Source organism: Lagenorhynchus albirostris, chromosome 15 (genome assembly GCF_949774975.1).
Source record: "Lagenorhynchus albirostris chromosome 15, mLagAlb1.1, whole genome shotgun sequence".
Classification (NCBI taxonomy): Eukaryota; Metazoa; Chordata; class Mammalia; order Artiodactyla; family Delphinidae; genus Lagenorhynchus; species Lagenorhynchus albirostris.
In genome coordinates, this window is record NC_083109.1 from 18,975,084 (window position 1) to 18,998,634 (window position 23,551).

Genomic DNA, 23,551 nt, shown 5'->3' on the forward strand with positions numbered 1-23,551 from the left:
ATGCCGCGGAGCGGCTGCGCCTGTGAGCCATGGCCGCTGAGCCTGCGCGCCCGGAGCCTGTGCTCCGCAACAGGAGAGGCCACAGCAGTGAGAGGCCCGCGTACCGCAAAAAAAAAAAAAAAAAAAAAAAAAAAAACAAAACTTGGGAAGGGTTACTAGGCCTGAAGAAAGAATTTTTAAAACAATTACCAGAAAACTGTTCCATCCAGTGAAGCATGTGGATTCTCTACCACGATACAGATGCAAGCTAGAGAGCAGTCCAGCAAAGTGAACACAGAGACCACTGCCTCGAAGGGTGTGCTTCTGACCGTCTAGCCCAGAAAGTCTGAAACTGAACCAGGACTACACACCAAGTCCAGAGAGTCTAATCATATCTTAGTTTAATAAAAGTTCAAGGCAGTCTCCTGGCAGAAAATAGTTGCCCTGTGTTCAGTCACTGTTATCTAAGAAATCAGAATGCCCAGCTTACAGCTCTAATGCTTCTTGAATTTTACTATTCTGCATTCCTAGAACAGTTATAGAACATGCCTGAAGAGGGCACTTGCTTCTCCCTGGTCTAAGGGACCCAGAGTAAATGGAACAATTTTCAAAAATGTTCTCAAACGAAACTGAAAGTTCAAAGTTTCAAGGAAGCAAAACTGTCAAAACACTTTGCCCTGGACAGTAATGCAAATACTCCCCACAACTCCTTGTAAATGCATCCTGCCATTTAGTGGAGCAGGTGAGAATATATGATCATATAAATTCTGGGTTTTTTTAAACCAGAGGAGACATTCAGGCTTATTTTAGGGAGTTGAGGCTGATGAGGAAAACAGAATCAAAATGGCCCCAAAAAGTAAAGGAAAAGTGACCTCTAGATTGTGCGTATTTTCCTTTCCTTCTGGAAAAGAGATAAAATATTTCTACTCAAATCTACACCTGTCCCTAAAATGCAAATCAAGTTAGTTTCTAAATATGAGCCTCAGCATAGGGGCAATTCAGAGTAGGGGTTCAGAGTAGGGGTTTTCCAGGAAACTCCAAAATTACTACTAAGTACAGAGTTTCTTTTGGGGGTGATGAAGATGTTCTGAAATTAGATAGGGATAATGGGGAGGTTATATAACCTTGTGAAATACTAAAAACCAATAAACTGTATACTTTAAAAGGGTATATTTTATGGAATTGTTAAATTATATCTCAATTTAAAAAAGCTTCTTTCTGTCAACCTTCTCCACTCAAAACAGCCTTCTAGAAAATGTGCTGGTCAGTCTCACTAAATGGCACTCTAGAAATGCTCACATTGGCTTAGACCAAGTCCTTTCACTGCCAACTTCCTCGAAAACCTGGAGATGGCCCGTCAGTGCATTTCAGGTAAGATCAGACAACACTGTAACGTGGGCAGCTGGCCTACTGGATGCACACAGAGAAAGAGAAGCCAAGGCAGCAGAGGAATCTTACCTAGAAAAGCCATTTTCCTTCTCCTTTTTTATTTTTACATCCCCAGAGGCTCTAATCTGAAAGGTAAAACAACAGTAACTGATTAGTACCTTAAAAGGACTAAACTTGAAGAAGCCTCTACCTTACTTGAGATGATCTGGCCTCCACTCTTGGGGCATCTTGATCCCAGACTGACTCTTCTTGTTAGCAAAACTAAACAGGTGGACCAAAGGTCTTGACACTTTTCTAAGACTCCTTTCTAACAATTCTTCAGATGAACTGTCCAATTTACTGAGAAATGTTTCCCTTCAAAATGGTGGCTTTTTACCTTTAAATGATGGTAGGTCCCTCTCCCTCAATAAATATACTCCACCTCTCAAGGATTTGCCCTTGGCAGTACAGACAGGAAATAAAAAACCAAACCAAAACAAAAAAGAGTACTTTATTTCCTATCTTCTCTGATTTAGGCAAAGTATATTTACTTTTGCCCTCCTTCAACTTTCCAGAACACACACACACACACACACACACACACACACACACACACACACACACACACACACACACACACACACACACACACACACACACACACACACACACACACACACACACACACACACACACACACACACCGGTACCAATGGAAGAATACAAAAAATAGCTCAGTGGCTGTCTCCAGAAAGGGAAACATAGACGACAATGATTTGAGGGTAAAAGGGAGATGTATTTCTCACTATTATTCTCTATTTCATATTGTCTGAATTTAGCAAGTCCATCCAGCATTACCTTTTCAGAAACTAATATAAAAACTTTTTTTAAAAAGTCTATGCACAGTACTACTACTTATTCACAGCCAGATGTGCATGTCACATGTACCACCTTCTTCAGCCCAGGTGGAAAAAAAACAGATTTTACCAGCAATGAGCTCATTAGTTTACAAGCATCCCACGAAGTTTGTTCTACAGAGATTTGGCTAGCAGAATTAATTCTCCCCATGAAAGAAAACTGACTTTCCCAGAAACCCTACATCCCTCAATTTATCCATTTGCCATATAAAGTAAGGTAATGATATGGATAGGTTTGGTGCGTGAAATACAGTGGTAAAGGGCTTTGGTTTTTATAGTTTAAGACTCTGCTTGGCTCTGATGTCTCCTGACACAGACCTTTTTCACTCAAAGGCCAGGGAATCTTACTAGTCAATGAAGGTACTTTCAATACCTGCTTTTACAGGTAAACAAAATGAAAAGTACATCCCACACCTCTTCATTCCCCACTGGAAAGTTCTGTACCTTTTCCTCCTTTCGTTTTTCCTTGTCTCTGTCTTTGTGTTTGTCTTTATGCTTCTCTGAACTTCCATCTTTGTGTTTGGTTTTCTCCTTCTCTTTGTGTTTCTTTTCAGAATCTTTATGTTCACTGTGAAAAATAAGACACAAACAGTTAGCAGAGTAGGGACAAACAGAGTAGGGACCACAGGGTTCATATCACAAGATTAACTCACAAGATACCCTGAGATAACATGAACCATGGAAACTTACAATGCTTTAAATAAATAGTCCTGACAGAAGGTTCAAGTAGAGGCTCTTGGCTACATCAGACTTTCTTTACCTTGCTTAATGTTTTAATTTTTTCGAAGAAGCAAAGGAATCAAATAGAAAAAACATAGTCATTCTAAACGTAACAGGACATTTTTTTAAGTTACTAAGACTATACAGCAAACCCACTGTATTTCTACAACATTCTACCAGCAGAAAACTATAATGAAAGCTCCAACTTGAGCTCTCACATCTCACGTGAGGAGGTAAAAACAGTTCACCAAAAATCATTTGGTGGCTTAGTGCCAGATGTGAGACATATCACAAATGTAGCCACGCCAGGGCTTTGTGCAGTAGCAGCCCAACACAGTCAGTGTTTCCTGCCAGCTTAGGAAAAGCTAGTCACTTCTAGCTTTTCTAGCTAGGGCTTATAAATCCTGCTTGGTTCTTTCCTCAGAATAAGAAAAGATCCATCTAAAAGCAAGGGCATTTCCTGTGCTAAACATTTAAAGCCTTGCTTTTAAAGGGGTTTGTGGGCACAGTGGTAGCACTATAAAAAGGTGCCGCTTCTCTGGAAAACAAAATATGACATTACAAAACAAGAGCCATTAAAGTGTTCATATCCTGGGTCTAGCTCCTGGAGATTTCTCTCTGGGTAAAACATTACAGAGAGATGTTCATTTTGATGCCTCCCATAACAAAAAACAAACGAACAAATAAACAAACAAAAAAGCACCAAGAAACCAGATACAGCCTTGGTAAATACCAAGAGGGAGATACTGTGATATATCAAAGGTATACATCACAGTTATCATTATCATTATGTAGCTGTTATGCTATAATTTGTGAGTCCTACAAATATACATGGAAAATGTTTATGACACAAATGGAAAAAAGGAATATATAAAATGACTGCAGTTATATAAAAACATGCATGTAGACAAAGACTAAAGAGCAAAAATCACAAGCTGTATTTTAAGGTGAACACTGGATGACTATTTTCTTCAGTACACTGGGCAGGAGGTTTAGGAACCTTGCTCACCTCAGCAGCCAATATATTCCACAAGTTAACAAAAGAGAGCATGAATTCAAGTGCTATGAGTTGGGGGTCACCCCAGACACAGGACAGCTGACAGCAAACCCAGCTGACAGGGACAGTCAAACCTATAGGCAGCATCGGCTCTTGCCTTTCCCACCATAGACTGTATTTCCTATCTCACATTTACCACCTTCAACCCAGGAGAAAAAAACAGATTTTACCAGCAATGAGCTCATTAGGTTACAACCATCCCACGAAGTTTGTTCTAAAGAGATTTGGCTAGCATACTCAGTTACATCAAAGGCCAAAAAGGGAGAAACAAATGATGGTGACCAGTTAGGTGAGAGCCCCAGAATGTGGATCAGGAGAGCATCGCTATCACTCACATCTCTGGGCACAAAAGGAGCCCCAACTAAGGAGTTTGGATAATAAATCAGCAGAAACTATGAATCCAGCCAGGAGGGCAGGGGGACTAGTATGAACAGGACTACAGATTTAGGGAAGACCCAGAACTACCACAGATGGAAAATAAAGCAATGTCCACTTTCCTTGGTTGATGTACTCCTCCCTCTATGTTGTTCTCATTACGTTGTTATTTAGATGTGCCACACACTGAAAAATAACAAATTTCTATATGAGCACACTTTTCTTTTTAACTCTAGTATGCTTGGAAGCACATGATGGTCAATTTTTCCCACCATGCTTTTTATTCTCAGCATTATTATGATGTCACTCTCTACTCAATGTGCTCTCTCTCATAATCTGTTTTTACCAAAACGCAATGTTTTATAAACAAATTTATCCTTTATTTTGTACAAAATGGCTCCCGATTACAATAACACTCTTACTTCCAGTTCTCATTAATTCTTCCAGCTTTAGAATGGTGAAAAGGCAAAGTTGCCAAGATTGCAATTGATTCTTTAGGAGTTTACATATGTGAAATCATAGGCCCATGGTTTTGATACTACCAGCAAAATGTCTGAGCTTACTATTCTATATACAAGCACTGAAGTTTCAGTTTTTGTTTTGTTTTAAACATTAACTGTAAGAGGAATTAATGGTCATCTACAGAAGTTTCTGCCTAAAAGCAAAAAATGTGGAAAATTACATCCATAATATTAATGGGTGGATATATACATCCCTCCCTAGACTAAGAAAAAAGAAAAATCTAAGCAAGCATTGTGCTGCTCAGCGCTTTCACATACATTATTTCATTCAGTCCTCACAACACCCGTGTGAAGTAGGCTCTATCATCCCCTTAGACTGATTTAGAAACACAGGAGCCAGTGGTTCAAAGTCTATTCAAAGTTACAACGTTAGAAAGAAGGGCAGTTGGGATTTAAACTGAGTATTTCCATCTCCAAGTTCAGAGCACTTTCCACTAAATCAATATCATTACAATTCCATGAAGTCGATACGTACCACATGAGGGTAGCCTGGTGTTGTTAGAGACAAATGCATGTCCAGTCTGAGATTTGATGTATAAGATCAAAACTTTATTCTACCATCAGTGGAAACTTTCTAGAATAGAGATCTAGGATATCTGAAATGATAAAACCCTTGGGACAGCTACTTCTCATTTTGTCTTCCCATGAAACTCTAAATGGCTGACTTAGGAATCTAAGTTTAGGAATGCTCTATATTCCTTATTCCTTTATGCTCCACCTCCACGCCTCCCCCACCCCCACCCCCCTTGTTCTCTTTCTCAATGAAAGCAATTCTTAGAACATTAGTCTGTTTCACTAGAAAACTGGCTCTCTGGCCTTCTGGCAATCACAGCATGGGCACCGTAAGTATACACATAGGCCTCCAGTTTTCTGCTTTGCTATTCATTACCACACCAAACAGAGATCAGGGAAAAGAAGTCAACAAATGACATGGCGATGAGATAGTACCCAGGCCACCCCAGGAAAGTGAAAAAAGTCAGTACTTCCTCTGCCTGCTAACCAGAGGGAAATCTATTCAGGAAATTCAAAGTTCCTGCTAGAGTAGTAACCCCTTTGTAGGTCATAATTAATCACAAAGACCAAAATGAGATGAAACTATCAACTTGACTTTCCAAAGGCAACTCACTCTCCTCTATTCCCAACTGTTTAGATATAAGAGAACAAGTTTAGATTTTTAGACTAAGTGAGTTCCGGTGATTCAGGGTTAAGGAACATCTTGTGGTACAACGCATTCCATTGGGGACTATTAGAAATATGGGTTTATGAAGCCCTATTAAGTCTCTTGGACACAATGCTAACATCGTATCTACGTATCAGGTGCTGTTCCTGTCCCTGCCTCCAGAAATAGACAGCAGAGCACTGGGGGTCCTACCCCTCATCCATAACCCCACACCGACAGAAGTGCCGCCAAAGAGCGAGCCTCAGTGGTAGTCTTTCCTAGGAATCTACCTGAAGTAAGTAGCAGATGCACTTGGGGGTCAAAGTCCTATCATACAGAAGCATGTCTAAGGCTGTGCCATGGAAGTCAGAAGCAGAATTTGGCCAGTGGTAGAAAATGCAGCCAATCTGGATCAGTTAGGCTGACTCATCACCATTCAGGATTTCCTAACATGTACATCTTTTTCCAAGACTTAAAATTGGCTTGACTTTCACACTGGCTTAAAGGGCAGCACCTTTCCACTTATGATAGTGAGATGATGGAAATTCTGTCCAGTGCAGAAGAGGAGTTCATATGCTGACTACCTGTTTTAACAGACATTACCCAGGGCTTCCCTGGTGGCGCAGTGGTTAAGAATCTGCCTGCCAATGCAAGGGACACGGGTTCGAGCCCTGGCCTGGGAAGATCCCACATGCCTCGGAGCAACTAACCCTGTGCGCCACAACTACTGAGCCTGAGCTCTAGAGCCCGCAAGCCACAACTACTGAGCCCATGTGCCACACCTACTGAAGCCTGCGTGCCTAGAACCCGTGGCTCTGCAACAAGAGAAGCCACCGCAGTGAGAAGCCCACGCACCGCAATGAAGAGTAGCCCCCGCTCACCGCAACTAAAGAAAGCCTGCCCACAGCAACAAAGACCCAACACAGGCAAAAGTAAATAAATAAATAAATTTATTTATTTAAAAGAAAAAAAAAGAGACATTACCCATGTCTTTATACTGATCCTGCTACTTTTCCATACACAATAGACACAATATGTAAAAGTCACAAAATGGGTTTTAAATATAACTGAGGACTACAATACTGGCCAGTTTGGGGCAGCAGTACAGGTGACTGTAATACTGAAGAAACTTCAGTGGGGCTAAATAAGAAAAATAAACTAGAAGAAAAGCTTAATAATGACCACAGTAAGGAAACCCAAAGATCTGAAGAACAAATACATTTTAAGAATGAGTTTAGTCTGGGGTACACTGAAGGCCAAAATACAGACAGTAGCTGGCATTCCTAGAACCTCTGAAATGGTCATACTCTTGGATTAAATATGAATTTCATCATCAGGAACTCACAGAGAAAACATCCAATTACTGGCTACACACAGAAGCTGACTCCTTGGCTCGGGGCTCATCTCTGTCTGGGGAAAAGATCTACCTAACATCAGAGCCTAGACAAGCAAAAGTCAATGCCAAACAGAGTAAATGGGAAGATCAAAGTCACCTCTCGAGTAAGACTCTTGTTGGACCTGAGCAGACAAAAGAGAGGGATGACCAGGGTTCCCCTAGGCACTTAGGAAGAAGAATGGGAGAGAGGGTGGAAGTAGGGGGATGGCAGTAGGAAGCCAAGAGTGAAAATATTTTCTTTCTGCAAGAAGGCATTTGCTGCCTCTTTAGGAAAAAACCCTGTGTCTGATATTCTAGGAAGCTAGGATGTTGGCTATGGGAAACCATTTAAATTTGTTAAAGAAAACTAAAACAATGGTCTGTCCTCTATCAGCAATAAAAATATTTAACAGATACTTAAACAGTACTAAGTGCCAGGCACTCTTCTAAGCAATTTAATCCCCATTACAAAACTGAGGTAAGTATTTTCATTTTACAGATATGGAAACTGAGACACGGGAAGATTCAGTAACTTGCCCAAGGAAATACATCTAACGAACAATAACTAGGACTTAAACTCAGACAGTCATGCATTTGACCACTCTGGTGCCTTACTCCCCAAACAAAGCAAAAACGAAACACTGCTAAGAGAAGAAGAAGCCTCTTTAACTTCTGCGAATAGGACCTAGCCACTAATGGCTAAGAGAACAAACTCATTCCAGCAATCTGCCCACTTCCTCAAGGCAGTAGACCCCTGCAGGCTGCAGCCAATGGAGTCACAGGGGATTCCTATGGGAGAGCCTAGAAAGATTCCAAGCTGTGAAAGGAGGAAACCCTTCAAAGGAAAGCAGACAATTAGAGCTTAAATAATGTTTGTTCAATTAAACATTCTAGGAGGTAAATTCAAAAGTTGCCTCTTGAAAAAATGCAGCAGCTAGTTTCTGAAAGGCTCTGAGAAATGAAGATTTCTCAATGCTCATCCACCATTAATAGGTTACTAAACAAAATCCCAAGAATTATTAAAACTTGGGAGTTGAGTGGAATCTTAGAAATTATTTAATCCTTTGTTTGCAGGCCAGAGCAGATAAAGGGATGTGCCCAAAGATGCCAAAGCTGATACACATTCTGAACTCCCATTCCTCCCCTAAGTTCTTTATCTCTACCAATAGGGTAAACAGTCACACAGTTATCCAAGCTAGGAATCCTTTTTCTTAGACCCCCTCATGCCACTTGTGGCTAAGTCCTATATTTCCCTTTCTCAACTATTTTCAAAGGCTTCTTGCTCCTTTAGAATCAAGTCCCAGCTTCTCAAAATAGCATTTAATAGTTCTGCCTCAAGCAACTTTTTGGAGCCCTCATTTTCTAACCCATCCTGTTAACCCAGGCATCCACCTAACTGGATTCTTCTCAGAGCAAAGTACATTACAATGCTTCCATATTTTGTTTATGCTTTTCTCGCTGTCTGGAATGTCACTCTTTCTAGCCATCACCTTCCCTTGACAAGATCTTAACCATCTTTCCATGGCTAGCTCAAATACCCTTTCCACCATGAAATCTTAAAAAAAAAAAAAAAAAAAAAGACTGTAGGTCATTATAATAGGGCTAGATATCAATGAAAACCAGGGCACCAAAATAGAAGTTATCCATAAGTAACTACTAAATTAGATTCAACTACCAAAATCAACAGCTTCAATTTATCTGAATGATATTCTACCAGGCTTTGTGGTAATCATAATAATCTCAATTACTGAGTATGTTACAGTTTCCAAAGAGCTTTTATCTGCATAATTACATTGAATTCTCCCACAACACACTTGAAAGCTTGACCAGGCTAGTATTGCTATCAACACTCAACCAAAATGGGAAAAGACCCAGAAGTTAAGCGGCTTGGATGAGGACACACAGCTAGTAAATGATAGAACCTAGCTTCTCCACTTCTATTTTAGTGTGCTTTCCACTACATCACATTGACTCCCATGTGAATGGTGGTGGTACTCAGTTTTCTCATTTCTAAACTACCCAATCTTCTCTATTTACCTATGTTAACTGTCCATTTCCCCCAGACAGGGTGATATAGGGACATGTAGGTAAATGGAGGGCTTCAACAACAGCTCACAAAAAAAGCAGTAAACAATCTTTTAAATGTGATTACTTTCAGAAAAACTGCCCCTAATCTGAGAACCAGCTGCTTAATTCCAGTGCATTTCCCTACGAGCCTATGTTCTCTCAACTCTAATTCAGGTAGGATTTGGAACTGAAGGGAAAGCAGAAACCAAAAGCATCCTTATTCTCACACTGACTGTATAAATTAGCACTGCCAATGTGGCTGGAAAAGCACTTCCCTCACTATTTCACAGTAGTTCTATCTTCCCTGGCCTTCCACAAAATTGTCACTCCACCCTGAGTGTCAGGTTTAAAAATGACAAGAGATGCACACAGTCAAAAGCTAGCAGGAGAAATCTTATGTTTCACATGTGACAGTCCTTTGTTTTCTAAAATCAAGCCTCCCCCCGCCGCAATTGCTTTTAATTATGTTGTATATATAAGAGGTCTAGTATTAAAGATAATTTATGCTAAGAATGCAACCTTTCAAGAGAAGTATCTGGTGAGATCCTACAAGTCCAGTGATTCCTTAGCATCTGGTTAAGAGTATTCCTTTTATTTCTTTAGAGAGGATTTATATATTGCTTTAAAGGACCTCAAGTGCTAAATATCAATGCTAATGGAAAGAAGCAGTATCAGAGACAAATAACAGAAGAAATTATTTTTATTTGACTTTGGTAGAAACTTCCTGTGATGTTATAGGCCAGAGAGTCAGAGATGGGGTTTTCACAGGGTCAGAATTTAATGAGATTAATACTTCTAATGCCAAAAACTTTAGGGATTTGGGGCCCAAAGAAAGAGGCAGCGCCTGAAATGATCTGGCATTTTAAAACCTAAGCTGCCGACAATATGCATATGAGAAAGAGATGCTTGTATTTAAACACAGATAGTTTAGCAACACAACGAACCTTTCTTAGGGAGGGAGATTGTTTTGTTATGTTTTGTTTTTTACTGGAAGGAATAATGTAGTGGGGGAAAAATCATACTAGGACTCAGAAGCCCTGGTCTCTTATCCTCGCTCTGCTACCACCCTGCCATGTGACTTTGGGCATGTCACCTCAGACTCATGTCCACACAAAAAAGAGATGAGGTGGAATGATCTTTAACACCCCTTTCCCTATTTTGCACCTTGAATTAGAATAATAAAAGGAGAAAGCATATGAATAAGATGGGATCTCCTAAGAGGTAGGTCTAAATCCCATTCTAGCTCTCAAAAGGCTTGTTTCCCATCCTCTGACACTCCAAATATGCAGTACATATTACTATGCAGAACAAAGAGGCCTCCTGGATTTGGGTCCTAAGTGTAGCCTAATGAAAAATGACTGATGCTAATATCTAGCAGAGAAGGAGGGAATATAGAAACACATTACTGTAGAACTTGTTTCCTCATACAGATAGCCACAAAATTAGGCAGGGTTGATGATCAAGGTGTTAAAGTGAAGCATTTTGGAACAGAACATACTACATCTTAATTATTCTGGGCTTCAGAGGTGATTAAACAATCCTCAAGGTTTCCTTAATGTGCTAAGAAGAAAAATGAAGAAACCCAAAACTACCGTTAAGATCAGAAGTCACTTAAAAAGGAACACAGTGTACAGGATTTTACTGGACCATAACCAACACACTTGCTTTGTTGCAAAGAGGTAGTGTGTCAGGAGAGGTCAAAACAGGAAGCATTTAAAAGTCTGCTTACAACACATCATCTGGTTAAACTGTCTTAAACTTACTCACATGTGAATTAGAGATCCAGGGCTAGATTTAGTCATATATAAACAGAAACTCAGAGCAGGTCCTTCCAATGCCTTTTGGCAAACAGGCTACTGTTTTCTCAAGTATTCTGATTAGAAATGAAGAAAATATTAAAAGGCACAAAATTGCATAGAACAAATTCCTGATTGCCTATGCCATAATCTTGGAAAAGCATGCTTTTAATAGATGTACAAAATATTATCTCCTCACATCTGTAGAGCAGATCACAGTTAAAGAGCTTTCATACTTATTGACTCCCAGGGTCCCTTCTGAAGCATGTATTAATATGGGGAAACTAAGGAAGACGAGAAAGCTCAGTTGAGGAAGGTTAGATAACCTAGTCAAGATCTCATGAGACCTAAGTGGATAGACCAGACCAGAGGCCTTCTCCTAGATACAGGCAAGAAACCATTGTGGACTCTTCAAGAAAAATGATGCCAAAATTACATCCTTTATTTTTAAAAAGGAGATTCTGGCAAAACAGGAGAGGGCCAAATTTATATCCCAAAGTCTTTTATGCCACTTCTACCTAATCTTTTCTCCCATCACAATTGCAAATTATGGTTGGTGAAGTAAGATGTATCAGAGAGTAAGAGATCCATTTTTAAAAGCTTATGGTTTACACGGATCAAACCCACACCCCCTGCAGTAGAAGCCTGGAGTCTTAACCACTGGGCCACCAGGGAAGTCCCTGTTTTTCTTTAATTAACAATAATTTTTTGACCTTCCTACAACCTGGTTTCTTGCAAAAACTCCTATGTATCCTGGCTCCTCCCTTACCTCTTCAGGGCAGTCCCTCAGAGTCATCTGAGAGGCTGTCTTCTAGGCTTAAGTCCTCAGCAAGTCCGTCAAATAAAACGTAATTCTCAACTTAAAAAAAAAAAAAAAAAAAGCTTATGGTTTAAATAATAACTTCTATCTTTTTAAAGTCTTTTTGGACAGATTTCAGGTAACATGAAAATTAGTTTTTCTTCATCTGATCTATAAGCATTGTCCTCAGATGATGAAGTTCTTTCTTCATGGTCAAGACTATCTCACATTTTTTGGCACTTCACATCAACTAGCACATCATAAACATGGCAAGCAAGATAATTCTTGTTTGACATGATCAGCAATTCTACTCCTAAGTATACACACAAAAGAACTGAAAGCAGGGACTCAAACAGACACTTGTACATCCATGTTCTTAGCAGCATTATTCACAATAGCCAACAGATAGAAACAACCCCAAGTATCCATCAACAGATGAATGAATTTTTTAAAATGTGGTAGACATACAACGAAATATTACTCAACTATAAAAAGGAATGGAATTCTGTTATTTGACAAAATGGATGAACCTTGAAAACATTATGCTAAGAAAAATAAGCCAGACACAAAAATGACAAATATTTTATGATTCCACTTACATGAGGTAGCTAGAGTGGAAAAATTCACAGAGATAGAAAATAGAAGTTGCTAATGGATGGGGGGAAGGGGGGATGAGGAGGTATTATTTAAGAGGTTCAGAGATTATTTGGGATGATGATAAAGTTCTGAAGATGGATACTGGGGATGGTTGCACAATATGGTGAATGTACTTAATGCCACTTCAAAATGGCAAACTTTATGTTATGCATATTTCACCACACACACACACACACACACACACACACACACACAAAGGTATTTGAAATGTGGGATGGCCAAAGGGAACCATCCTATAGAATTGAGAATATATGAAAAGGAGAGAGAAGATGGTAACTGGTGTAACCATAGGTCAACCACTCATTGATTCAACAAACATACACTACTAAGTACCACCTATCTGCCAGGTACTATACTAAGCCTTGAGGATGTAAAATGAATACAACAGACTCCAACATTGTTCCCAGGGACCTCAAGAGTCTAATAGGGCACACAGAAAAGTAAAGAGACAATTACAACAACACCACAACTGGTAATTACTGTGATAGGGATATATTCAAGGTGCGAGGGAACTCATAAAAATTTAATATGAGGGTGGAGGGCATAAAGGATACCTGAAAGAAGTAAACTCTATGCTGCAACTAAAAGAATGTTCTTAAGAGGGCAACAGAGTATTCCAGAATCAGTAACAGCATATTTTAAAACCTAGAGTACTCAGAAGACACGCTGTGTTTGGGGAACTGAAAAGAAGTTCAGGGAGACTGGAAATGGAATGTGAGAGAAGGGTAAATGGCAAGAGAGGTGGCAGAGGAAGAGAGCCAAAAACTTAGAGAATCACTCTGTGAACTGGAATGAGAGGATGAAAAAGGTGGCCAGAAAAGTGGAAAGCCAAGGGAAGCTGGTTTCAAGGGGAAGGCCTGGGCCCAGAATATGGTATTATCTTGGCAAATGTTCCATGTGTATTTTACTGTTGAGCGTAATATTCTATAAATGTCAATTAAATCAGGTTGGTTGATGATGTTCAAAGTCTTCTATATCCTTAATGCTTTTCTCTCTGCTTATCAATTGAGAAAGAGGTAGTAAAATCTAACTATAAATATGAATTATTTTTCTTTGCAATTCTATCAGTTTTTACTTCATGTATTTTGAGGCTCTGATATCAGTGTATAAACATTTATAACTGCTATGTCCTCCTGATTAATTGGTCCCTTTTTATCATTATGAAATGAACTTCTTCATTACTGGCAATATTCTTTGCTCTCAAATCTACTTTGGTAGATATTAATATAGGCTGGACACCTACAAACTGAAAAAAAGATGCATGTGAACTGAGACTGGATTCCACTACTAAAATTAAAATCACTAGACTAATGAAAATGGAAACTAGATAATCAAGTGGTAAGAAATGAGTGAGTGGTGGGGAAAGACCACAGAACTGGACTTCCCTGGTGGCACAGTGGTTAAGAATCCACCTGCCAATGCAGGGGACATGGGTTTGATCCTTGGTCCAGGAAGATCCCACATGCCGTGGAGCAACTAAGCCCACGCACCACAACTACCATGCCTGTGCTCTAGAGCCTGCGAGCCACAACTACTGAGCCTGCGAGCCACAACTACTGAGCCCATGTGTCACAACTACTGAAGCTCACGTGCCCTAGAGCCCACGCACCACAACTACTGAGCCCACGCGCCACAACTACTGAAGCCCACGCACCCTAGGGCCCATGCTCTGAAACAAGAGAAGCTACCGCAATGAGAAGCCCACACACCGCAACGAAGAGTAGCCCCTGCTCGCCGTGACTAGAGAAAGCCTGTGTGCAGCAACGAAGACCCAACGCAGCCAGAAAGTTAAAAAAAAAGAAATAAAATTTAAGAATTAAAAAAAAAAAGAAAAAGACCGACCACAGGAGTGATAGATGATTTTGTAAAGAAACATCCTCACTAGAGAAATTAATCTGGTTAATGATTCAAAGACTTATTAATTTAAAATTTTCATTTAAAATATTTAAAAATTTTTCATTACTCATAAAAAGAACAGACTTAGAATTCTCACTTTATCTTTTTTCTTGATAAGCCTTATTTTTTATAACTTTTAAAAATAAAAGTAGCATATACACATAATTATATTCTGATCGTATGTGCAGAGTTCAGAGTTATCACAAAATAACGATAAATATGTGATTACCACCAAAGTTAAGAAAAATACCATTGATACCCCACCAGAAGTTCCCCTCATACCATTTTACAATTGCTACCCTTCCTTCCTTCCCAAAGATAACCATGACTCTGAATTCTAAAGGTCTTGATTAATTTTTTTGTTTTTGAACTTCAAGTAAATTGAAGCATACAATATGTATTTTTTGGCTGGTTTATTTCACTCAACATAGGTTTGTGGAATTCACCTATGCTTATTACTTTAACCGTAGTTATTTCATATTTATTTATATATAGTATCCTAAGATGTGAATATACCACACTTTATCCATTTTACTATCAATGAGCATTTAGGAGATTTTCACTTTGGGGCTATTAAAAGCAATGCAGCTCTGAATAGCTTTGTACATGCCCTTTGGTGCACAAATACACACATTTCTGTTGAGAACACATTCAGGAACGGAATTCTTAAGTTACAGGGTATACATATGTTAACTTTAGAAGACACTGCTAAGTAGTTTTCCAAAATGATTTAACAATTTATAGTCCCATCAGAAATGGGATTGATCCACATCATTGTAAGATCTTGGTATTAGTGTTATTTTAATATTTAGCCATTATTACAATGTGTAGGATATTATATTGAGGTTGCATTTCCCTGATGAATAATGTTGAGCGTCTTCTAGTATTTTTATTGGCCATGTGGATATCTTCTTTTGTGAAGAGCTTACTCAATCCTCTCATGAATTTTTCTGTTGGATTATCTGCCTCATTTTTATTCATTTGTAGAAGGTTTCTGTATATATTGGACAAGAAACTTTTGACTATTATTTATGTTGAAAATATCTTGTCCACAGACAATAAGCCAACCTAATGAAGTAGTTCTAAGAGACTCTAGGCTACAGGCACTTGTGCCAATAAATGACTGAACTTTATGTTCCCTCTACCAAAACTTTGGCCACTATGAGAATACCCTATGGCTTTCTCACCAACAACTGCCTTTAACTCAAAATGGAAGTTTAAGTCCTCATTTTCAATAAGTGGTCCTATATCCAAAGATAACCTAAGTCTCTGGGCTTAACCACTTGTCTCCTACATCAAAAAAATGGAAGCAAAATGAACAAGAAAACATCTTTCTGATTCCTTTGGATCCCAGAGGGCAGCACCGCTGAGTTTCATTTACATTGGCGGTTATTGGCTTTTGTGAGAGCTGAACTCTTCTGGTAACCTGACGAAAGCTAGGAATGTTCTCTCCGGGAATATCTCATATACCCAACCTTTTGTATATGATTTCAGGGGCTTATAAACCATGGAAGCCTAAGTTAAGAATTTTTAAATTTATACCCTTTAAAGTACGGAAATAAGAAAAATATATATCAAGTCTCCAATCCAGTCACCTTTTATCAAGGCAAGCTCTCTGGACACTTGATTAAATGCCATCATGTGTTAACAATTCACCATACTTGCTTTGTACATCCTGATCTGAAAAATGGCATCCCCAGGAAGCCTGAATTGTCAAGGCCATCCTCTTAACAACTCTGGAATCAAAGTCTCTGCTGACTTTGCTATCCATGGTATTTACCTGTGGTTCAAGTTAAGGCCTGTTCCAGGTGAGCCAAGCCATAGCCAACCCACTGCTGAATGATGAGGGACTTGCTGGTTCAACCCTTACCTGTTGCTATGCTTGGACTTTTCTCGGTCCTTCTCCTTGTCCTTCTTGTGTTCTTTGTGCCGGTGTTCTCGATCTTTATGTTTATCTTTGTGTTTATGAGAATCTGTAACCATAAGAGATGAGTCAGTAAAGAGCAGTCATGAGCTATCTCCTGCCCACCTACCTTGACAAGCTGGTCAAGAAGCACAATGACAGGATTTAAATGGCATGGTAGCCATAACAGCACATTCCATCGGAGGGAAAGATTTCACAAAGCAGCCCAGACAAGGCATCCCATTACCCTGCCTCTAAAACCAAGATGTGTTACAAATAAGCAGGAAGGGGAGGGGAGTCAATTCTACCATAAAAGGAAGCAACAGTTTGGTATTCTTCTCGTAGATCAGGTACTATGAAGACTAAGCCATAAATGATTCGAAGGGATAAATCTTGAACACTGACTTTCAAGATCAGATGGTTATCTATGTAACTTCTGGAAAATTCAAACCTTAAGAGATACCTGTTTTTTAAATCAACTTTAATGAAGTATAATTTCTATACAGTAAGATATACAATTTCAAAGATAAAGTGTGATAAGTCTAGCAAACATATGCACAGATATAATCCCCACCACAATCAAAATTTAGAATAATTCCATCATCCTCAGAAGTCTCCCTTGTGCCCATTCCCAGTCAATCCCCATTTTCCATCACCAGCCCAAAGCAACCACTGATCTGCTAGCACAATGAATTAGATTTGTCTACATTTCTAGTTTCATATGAATGAAATTATAGAATTTACTCTTTTGTGTGTGACTTCTTATGTTTAGCAAAATTTTTTTTACATTCAACCATGTTGCTGGATGTATCAGTAATTGGTTAGATTTTTATTAGAATGGTATCCCATTGTGTGGATACACTGCAATTTATTTATCCAATCACCTGTTGATGGACATTTGAGTTCTTTTCAGGCATTGGTTTTTACGAATAAATCTGTTACGAACTTTCATATACAAGTCTTTGTGTAGATGTGTTTTCATTTCTCTTGGGTACATACTTAATAGAGAAGTTATAGGGTCATACGGTAAGTATATGTTTAACCTGATAGGAAACTGCCAAACTGTATTCCCAAGTGATTGTATCATTACACATTCCCACCAACAATGGATTAGAGTTCCAACTGCTACAAATTCTCACCAATACTTAGTATTATCAGTCTCTAATTTTAGCCATTCTAGCAGGTATGTAGTGGTATCTCACTGTGGTGCTTTTTTTTTTTTAATAAATAATTTATTTATTTTTGGCTGCGTTGGGTCTTCATTAATGTGCGCAGGCTTTCTCTAGTTGCAATGAGCGGGGGCTACTCTTCATTGTGGTGTGCAGGCTTCTCATTGCAGTGGCTTCTCTTGTTGCAGAGCATGGGCTCTAGGCGCGCGGGCTTCAGTAGTTGTGGCACGCAGTCCCAGTAGTTGTGGCTCACGGGCTCTAGAGTGCAGGCTCAGTAGTTGTGGTGCACGGGTTTAGTTGTTCTGTGGCATGTGGGATCTTCCTGGGCCAGGGCTCGAACCCGTGTCCCCTGCATCGGCAGGCGGATTCGTAACCACTGCGCCACCACTGAAGTCCCTCTCACTGTGGTTTTAATCCAGTTTCCCGATTAAATGATGGGCAACTTTTCATGTGCAGATTGGCCCACTCATATATCTCCTTCAGTAAAGTATCTCTTCAAATCCTTCCCCCACTTAAAAAAATTTGTCTTATTCCTAAGTTGTAAGAGTTCTTTATACATTATCCATTACAAATTTTTGGTTAGACATGTGTATTGTGAATATTCTTTTTTTCTAGGAGCTTTACAGAGGTAAGGGACAGGGAACATTTTTTTAATCTATAAAGATGTCTAGTTGTTCTAGCACCATTTCTTGAAAAGACTGCCTTTTCTCCATTGAATTGCCTTAGGCCTCTTTACTGGAAATGAAATGACCACATAATCATCGATCTGTTTCTGGACCCCATTTTATCCTACACACACACACACTATCTTGACTACTAAAGCTTCACAGTAGAGCTTTTTTCCATAGTAAGTTTTGATATCAGATAATACAAGTACTTTAACTTTGTTCTTTTTCAAAATTGTTTTGGCTATTCTGTCTTCTGTATTTCCATATAAATTTTAGATTCAGTTGGTTGATTTCTTTAAAAAAAAAAAAAAAGCCAGCTGGGAGTTTGTGTTCATAGGACAATTTGGAGAGATGTGACATCAAAACATTACTGTGGGGCTTCCCTGGTGGTACAGTGGTTGAGAGTCCGCCTGCCAATGCAGGGGACACGGGTTCGTGCCCCGGTCCGGGAAGATCCCACATGCCGCGGAGCGGCTGGGCCCGCGAGCCATGGCCGCTGAGCCTGTGCGTCCGGAGCCTGTGCTCCGCAACGGGAGAGGCCACAACAGTGAGAGGCCCGCGTACCGCAAAAAAAAAAAAAAAAAAAAAAATACTGTGTCTTTGCATCCACGAACATGGTATCTCTCTCCACTTTTTTAAGTTAGTGACTCTCAAATTTTAGTGTATCAGAATTAACCCAAGGGCATATTAAAAATGCAGCTCACTGGGGACATGTGACCCCAATGTTGAATATGAATCAATTAGAAGTTTATGTATCCAACACATGTGGTAGTTTTAAAATATGTCCAACAGATTCTTTGATACTCTTCCTTTCAAGGTGTGGCCTAATTTCCTTCTCCTTAAATATGGGCTGGACTTAGTGACTCACTCCTAAAAACAGGATAAAGTGGAAATGTCAGTGTGCAATTTCTAACACCAGGTCATAAAAGGCACTGGATCTTTCTCCTTGCCCTGGAGGAATCCAGTTGCCATACTGTTAGGACATCCAAGCAGCCCTATGGAGAGGCCCATGTGGTGAGGAACTGAAACTTCCCGACAATAGCTACGCGAATGAACCACCTTGGAAGTGGGTCCTCAGTTAAGCCTTCAGATGACCGCAGTCTCAGACTCTGAGCCAAAACCACCCAGCTAACCTGTTCCTGGATTCCTGGTTCACACAAACTGTGTAAGACAAATGTTTGTTATTTTAAGCCATTAAATTTTGAGATAACATGTTTAATAGCAATAGATAACTAACAATAATGTATAGGCAATGTGTGTGTTCACACTACTCCTGGCTCACAGCAAAAAAAGAAGCCACATTTGGCACAATCCACTAAGTATCTATTCTGTGCCAGGCCCTAGGGAAACAGAAATTTGCATGACCGTACACCTAGCTGTAAGAAATTCTCATCCCACAGAGATGGGAAAATAAAATCATATGGTGTCAGAAATAGGACTTGAACCCAATCTTCCATGTAGCATAAAGAACCCTCCAATTTCTGAAAATCTCAAGTCTACAATTTTAAAATGCTGAGTCAATCTGATACAAAGTTGGTGGCCCCTGTTCACTTGACAATAATTAATACCCTCATTACATCTATGCCCAACTAGCACTTACGGTTAAAACCACAATAATGACAAAACATGCCACCAGCACTACAACCTGGAATGAAGTCTGTGTTGTTTGATTTTGTTTACAGGCCAGATTTAGCAAACAAGAAACAGAACATTAGGATCTGCTATTATGGCACAAGCATATGGCAGGGACATAATATATTAAAAAAAAAATTACTCTGTGTATAATTCAACAAACACAGAAACATGTCCAAAAAGACTAGAAGATAGACACCAAATGTTAAAAGTAGTTTGGGTGGTAAATTTATAAGCAGTTTGAGTTTCTGTGTGTATACTTTGCCTTGTTTTCCAATTTTTTCCCGATGAGTCACTTTTATAATAAAATAAAGAAGTTATTTTTTAAAATTACCCAGCTTAAAAAATTTATTTTGACAAGTACTGGTGTACACAAGGAAAACATATTATTAGCTTACTAAAAAGCACTAAATTTAAAGAAAAAGAAAACTAAGTAAAAGTTGAAAATAATTCCAGGTAGGTTTTAGATAACCAGTCTGCCCAAAACGTTGTTTTAAGTGCACAAAACCTTAGAATCAATTTTGAAAGCCAGGTCCCCAATTCTTTCAATTGCTAATCTAAAAACATAAAACCAAAATGTCTGAAACTTAAAGAAAGAAACTTAAAGTTGTAGCGGAAAATCCCACTAGTGCAAGTAAGACCTAGGTCAAAGATCTGAAACCCAAGTGCCCCTAATTTTAAAAGTTATTACATGTCTCCTGTATGCTCAAATTGTGCTATGTGTGCTGTGACAGGTACCAAAAAGAATAATATGTGACAACTTCTTCAAATATCTGAATAGCTATAGTATAGTTCCACATGGCAGCCTGGGCCTTCTGAGGAGAAATGACAGGGAGGCAAAATGGAATGAGGCATCTCATGAACACCAAAAGTGTGTAAACAAGCTAAATTACCAACTGACAGGGAAACCACCATAGAGATGATCTGCACTATGTAAACTGATAGATAAATAACCTTTAAAGATGCATACGCAAGTACTTCCAGGTGAAGGATGTCTGCAATTAGCTTTAAAATACTCTCAGGCAAAAAAAAAAAAAAAAATTGGAGCAATATGGGAATAGAGAAAACAAGATTGGCAAGAGGTTGATAGTTATTGAAGTAAGCAGATAAGATACGTGGGAGTTCACTATACTACTCTCTACCTAAATATGCTTGAAACTTTTCATAATAGAAAGTTAAACACTATCTTTAAGCTTCGTCCCTTTCAATCCCTTATTTTTTCTTCTTATATAGAGTACAGCAAGGAGAAGACCAGCCTAGTTCAAGAGAGGATTTGTGTTAAGGAGCAGTAAGAGATAAAGTCTGATAGATGAAATTAACCCAAGTCAGGGTGTCCTACTCTCAGGATGACAAGGAGCTACTTCAAGCAGAAAAGGAACAAAATAAAAGCCATACTTAAGGAGGATTAATTGAAGGGCAGTGTGGGTAGAAGGTAAAAGCAAAATAACTAGCTAGTGTTTTTGAAGCAATCTAGAAAAATGTGATAACAAAGGGATTGAGAAGAAAGGAGAAAACATAAAAGCATGTTGAAAAAGAGGAAGTAGAATCCAGTTCCAGGAACTCACTGGTATGTGTAATCAATAAATGCAGGGGAAGAGTCAAAGAAGACTCAAAGACTTTAAGTCGAGGTGACGAGAACAAGGTGCCTTGGAAGAAGACACAGGAAAGCTGTGCAGAACAAAAACGAAGAGAACAAAAAGAGTGAAGAAATGATGAAACTAACTGAAGTCATATTGTATTTAAGGTAACACTGGGAAATCTAAAGATGCTGGTCAGAAGAGATGCCGATAAGGGCACAATAATCTACATCCCCAAAGTGAAAATGTAGACAGCATACTAATGGACTTGAATATTACTTTTAGTACATACTCTTTCCCTTATCTGGAATTCATCTAAGAATAGATATTGTTAAAATGTTTTGGAGAAAGGATCTTGCCACTTCAAGCATCTGTTAAATGCAAAAAGAATTGTTTTGAACTTGACTGGAGATTAGAAATGAAAGGTGTAAACCACCGTATATTAAGTCACCAGAAAACCCCATTCATTGTGAATTCTGGTCACCCAATAACCTCTTGATGACAGGTGTTTCAAACCCTAGCCTTCAAAAATTCAAGATAAAGACATGGGAGGAAGATCGATCCCTGAAATAAGGCAGCCTTGAGAAGATGTTAACAACTAATTCCTTTCACTCTAACTTAACTAGAGTTACTCCCTAAGAATAGGTATGTCAATGAACAGAGAGAGAGAACAGGAATCAACATATTCTGTTATTGTCACCTAAGATGTTCCTTGAGGTTAACAAAGATTTTAAGTAAAGAGACTTCCAAATGACAAAAGAGGTAAGTATCTGTGTCTTCTCAGATTGCAGGAATAATTAAGATATGAACCCAAACAGCCATCGGCAAGCAAGAGAAAAGGGGCACTAATATAGGTGCTGAACCATGCTAGAGTACTTACACTGTCTTATTCAATTTTCTTACTACTCTTACGATAAGGAAATATTCCCAATTTCACACAAGAGTAATAGTTATCCCTTTCTAAGGGTGCATTCTGCACAAGGTAGTATGCTTTATGTATTACCTCTAGTTTTCACAACTCTGGGCAGTACTGATTTCACCAAATCTAATACACATTTTTGCCTCTTAAGACATCTCTGAAAAGGTGCATATAGTTCGTATAGAGGGGGAATTTGGCAATATCCAGCAGAACTAACTCACATACTCTGTTTTAACCCAGCAATCCATATCTAGGAATTTAGCCTGAATATATATTTTAAAAGCAGAAAATTTATGCTGGTCTATGTATATGTGAAGGCAGAGAAAATTAGGTCATCAGAGAAGAAACCTTAATTTTAGACTTGCTAAAATGGATTAAAATTCCTTTCCTATCTCCAAAAATCTCGGATGTCAAATGATTGACCTTAAAGCAACAGTGTTTGTATTGCATCATGATGCTCCTATATTTAAAAAGGTAACAGACATTTTTCTAAATGTCTACACATGAAACACATGGGTGTCATTACCTCTGTCTCTTACACCATGGTAGAATTTTCTACTTTTCTGCCCTGTTATTTTTTAGAAAGGGTAGTAAGGTAGTAGGATTATGAGCATTTTGAAACAAGTCTTAAGAGTAAAAATAATGAATCTGGGTTACCTGCCTCCTTTGTTTCCAAGTGAAAAGTAATATAATGAGGAGAAACAATCTGATTCCACCAGAGAACAGAAATAAAGAGCCTGGATCCAACAGGGCAATGAGGCATTAACACAGACTTCCTGGAGGAGGCAGTATTTGAACTAAGTCTTGCTAAAGGCTAAGAGGGAGTTAGCAAGGTAGAGGGAATTCCCTCTCTAGAGGGAATTCTTGGCAGATGAGCCATGAAAGTCAACTACCTATTATTACTATCATTATTGTTGTTGTTGTTGTTATTACTGAGAAATGTATCTTCTCATGATTGAGCAAAATTAAGTGTGATGTACTTCCTGCCAGCTAGGAA

At 38.9% G+C, this 23,551-nt stretch overlaps 1 protein-coding gene across 1 annotated transcript in view; it reads right to left on the reverse strand.

The window, feature by feature from the left end:
* The window catches only part of TOP1 (DNA topoisomerase I), an 80,183-nt gene that overhangs the window by 33,642 nt on the left and 22,990 nt on the right, over window positions 1–23,551 (reverse strand). The window contains exons 3-5 of the mRNA XM_060123854.1: window positions 16,557–16,659; window positions 2,709–2,832; window positions 1,438–1,493 (exon numbers count right to left, since the gene is read on the reverse strand). Of these exons, the coding sequence (XP_059979837.1) occupies window positions 1,438–1,493; window positions 2,709–2,832; window positions 16,557–16,659 (283 nt within the window). The remainder of the gene's footprint in view (window positions 1–1,437; window positions 1,494–2,708; window positions 2,833–16,556; window positions 16,660–23,551) is intronic.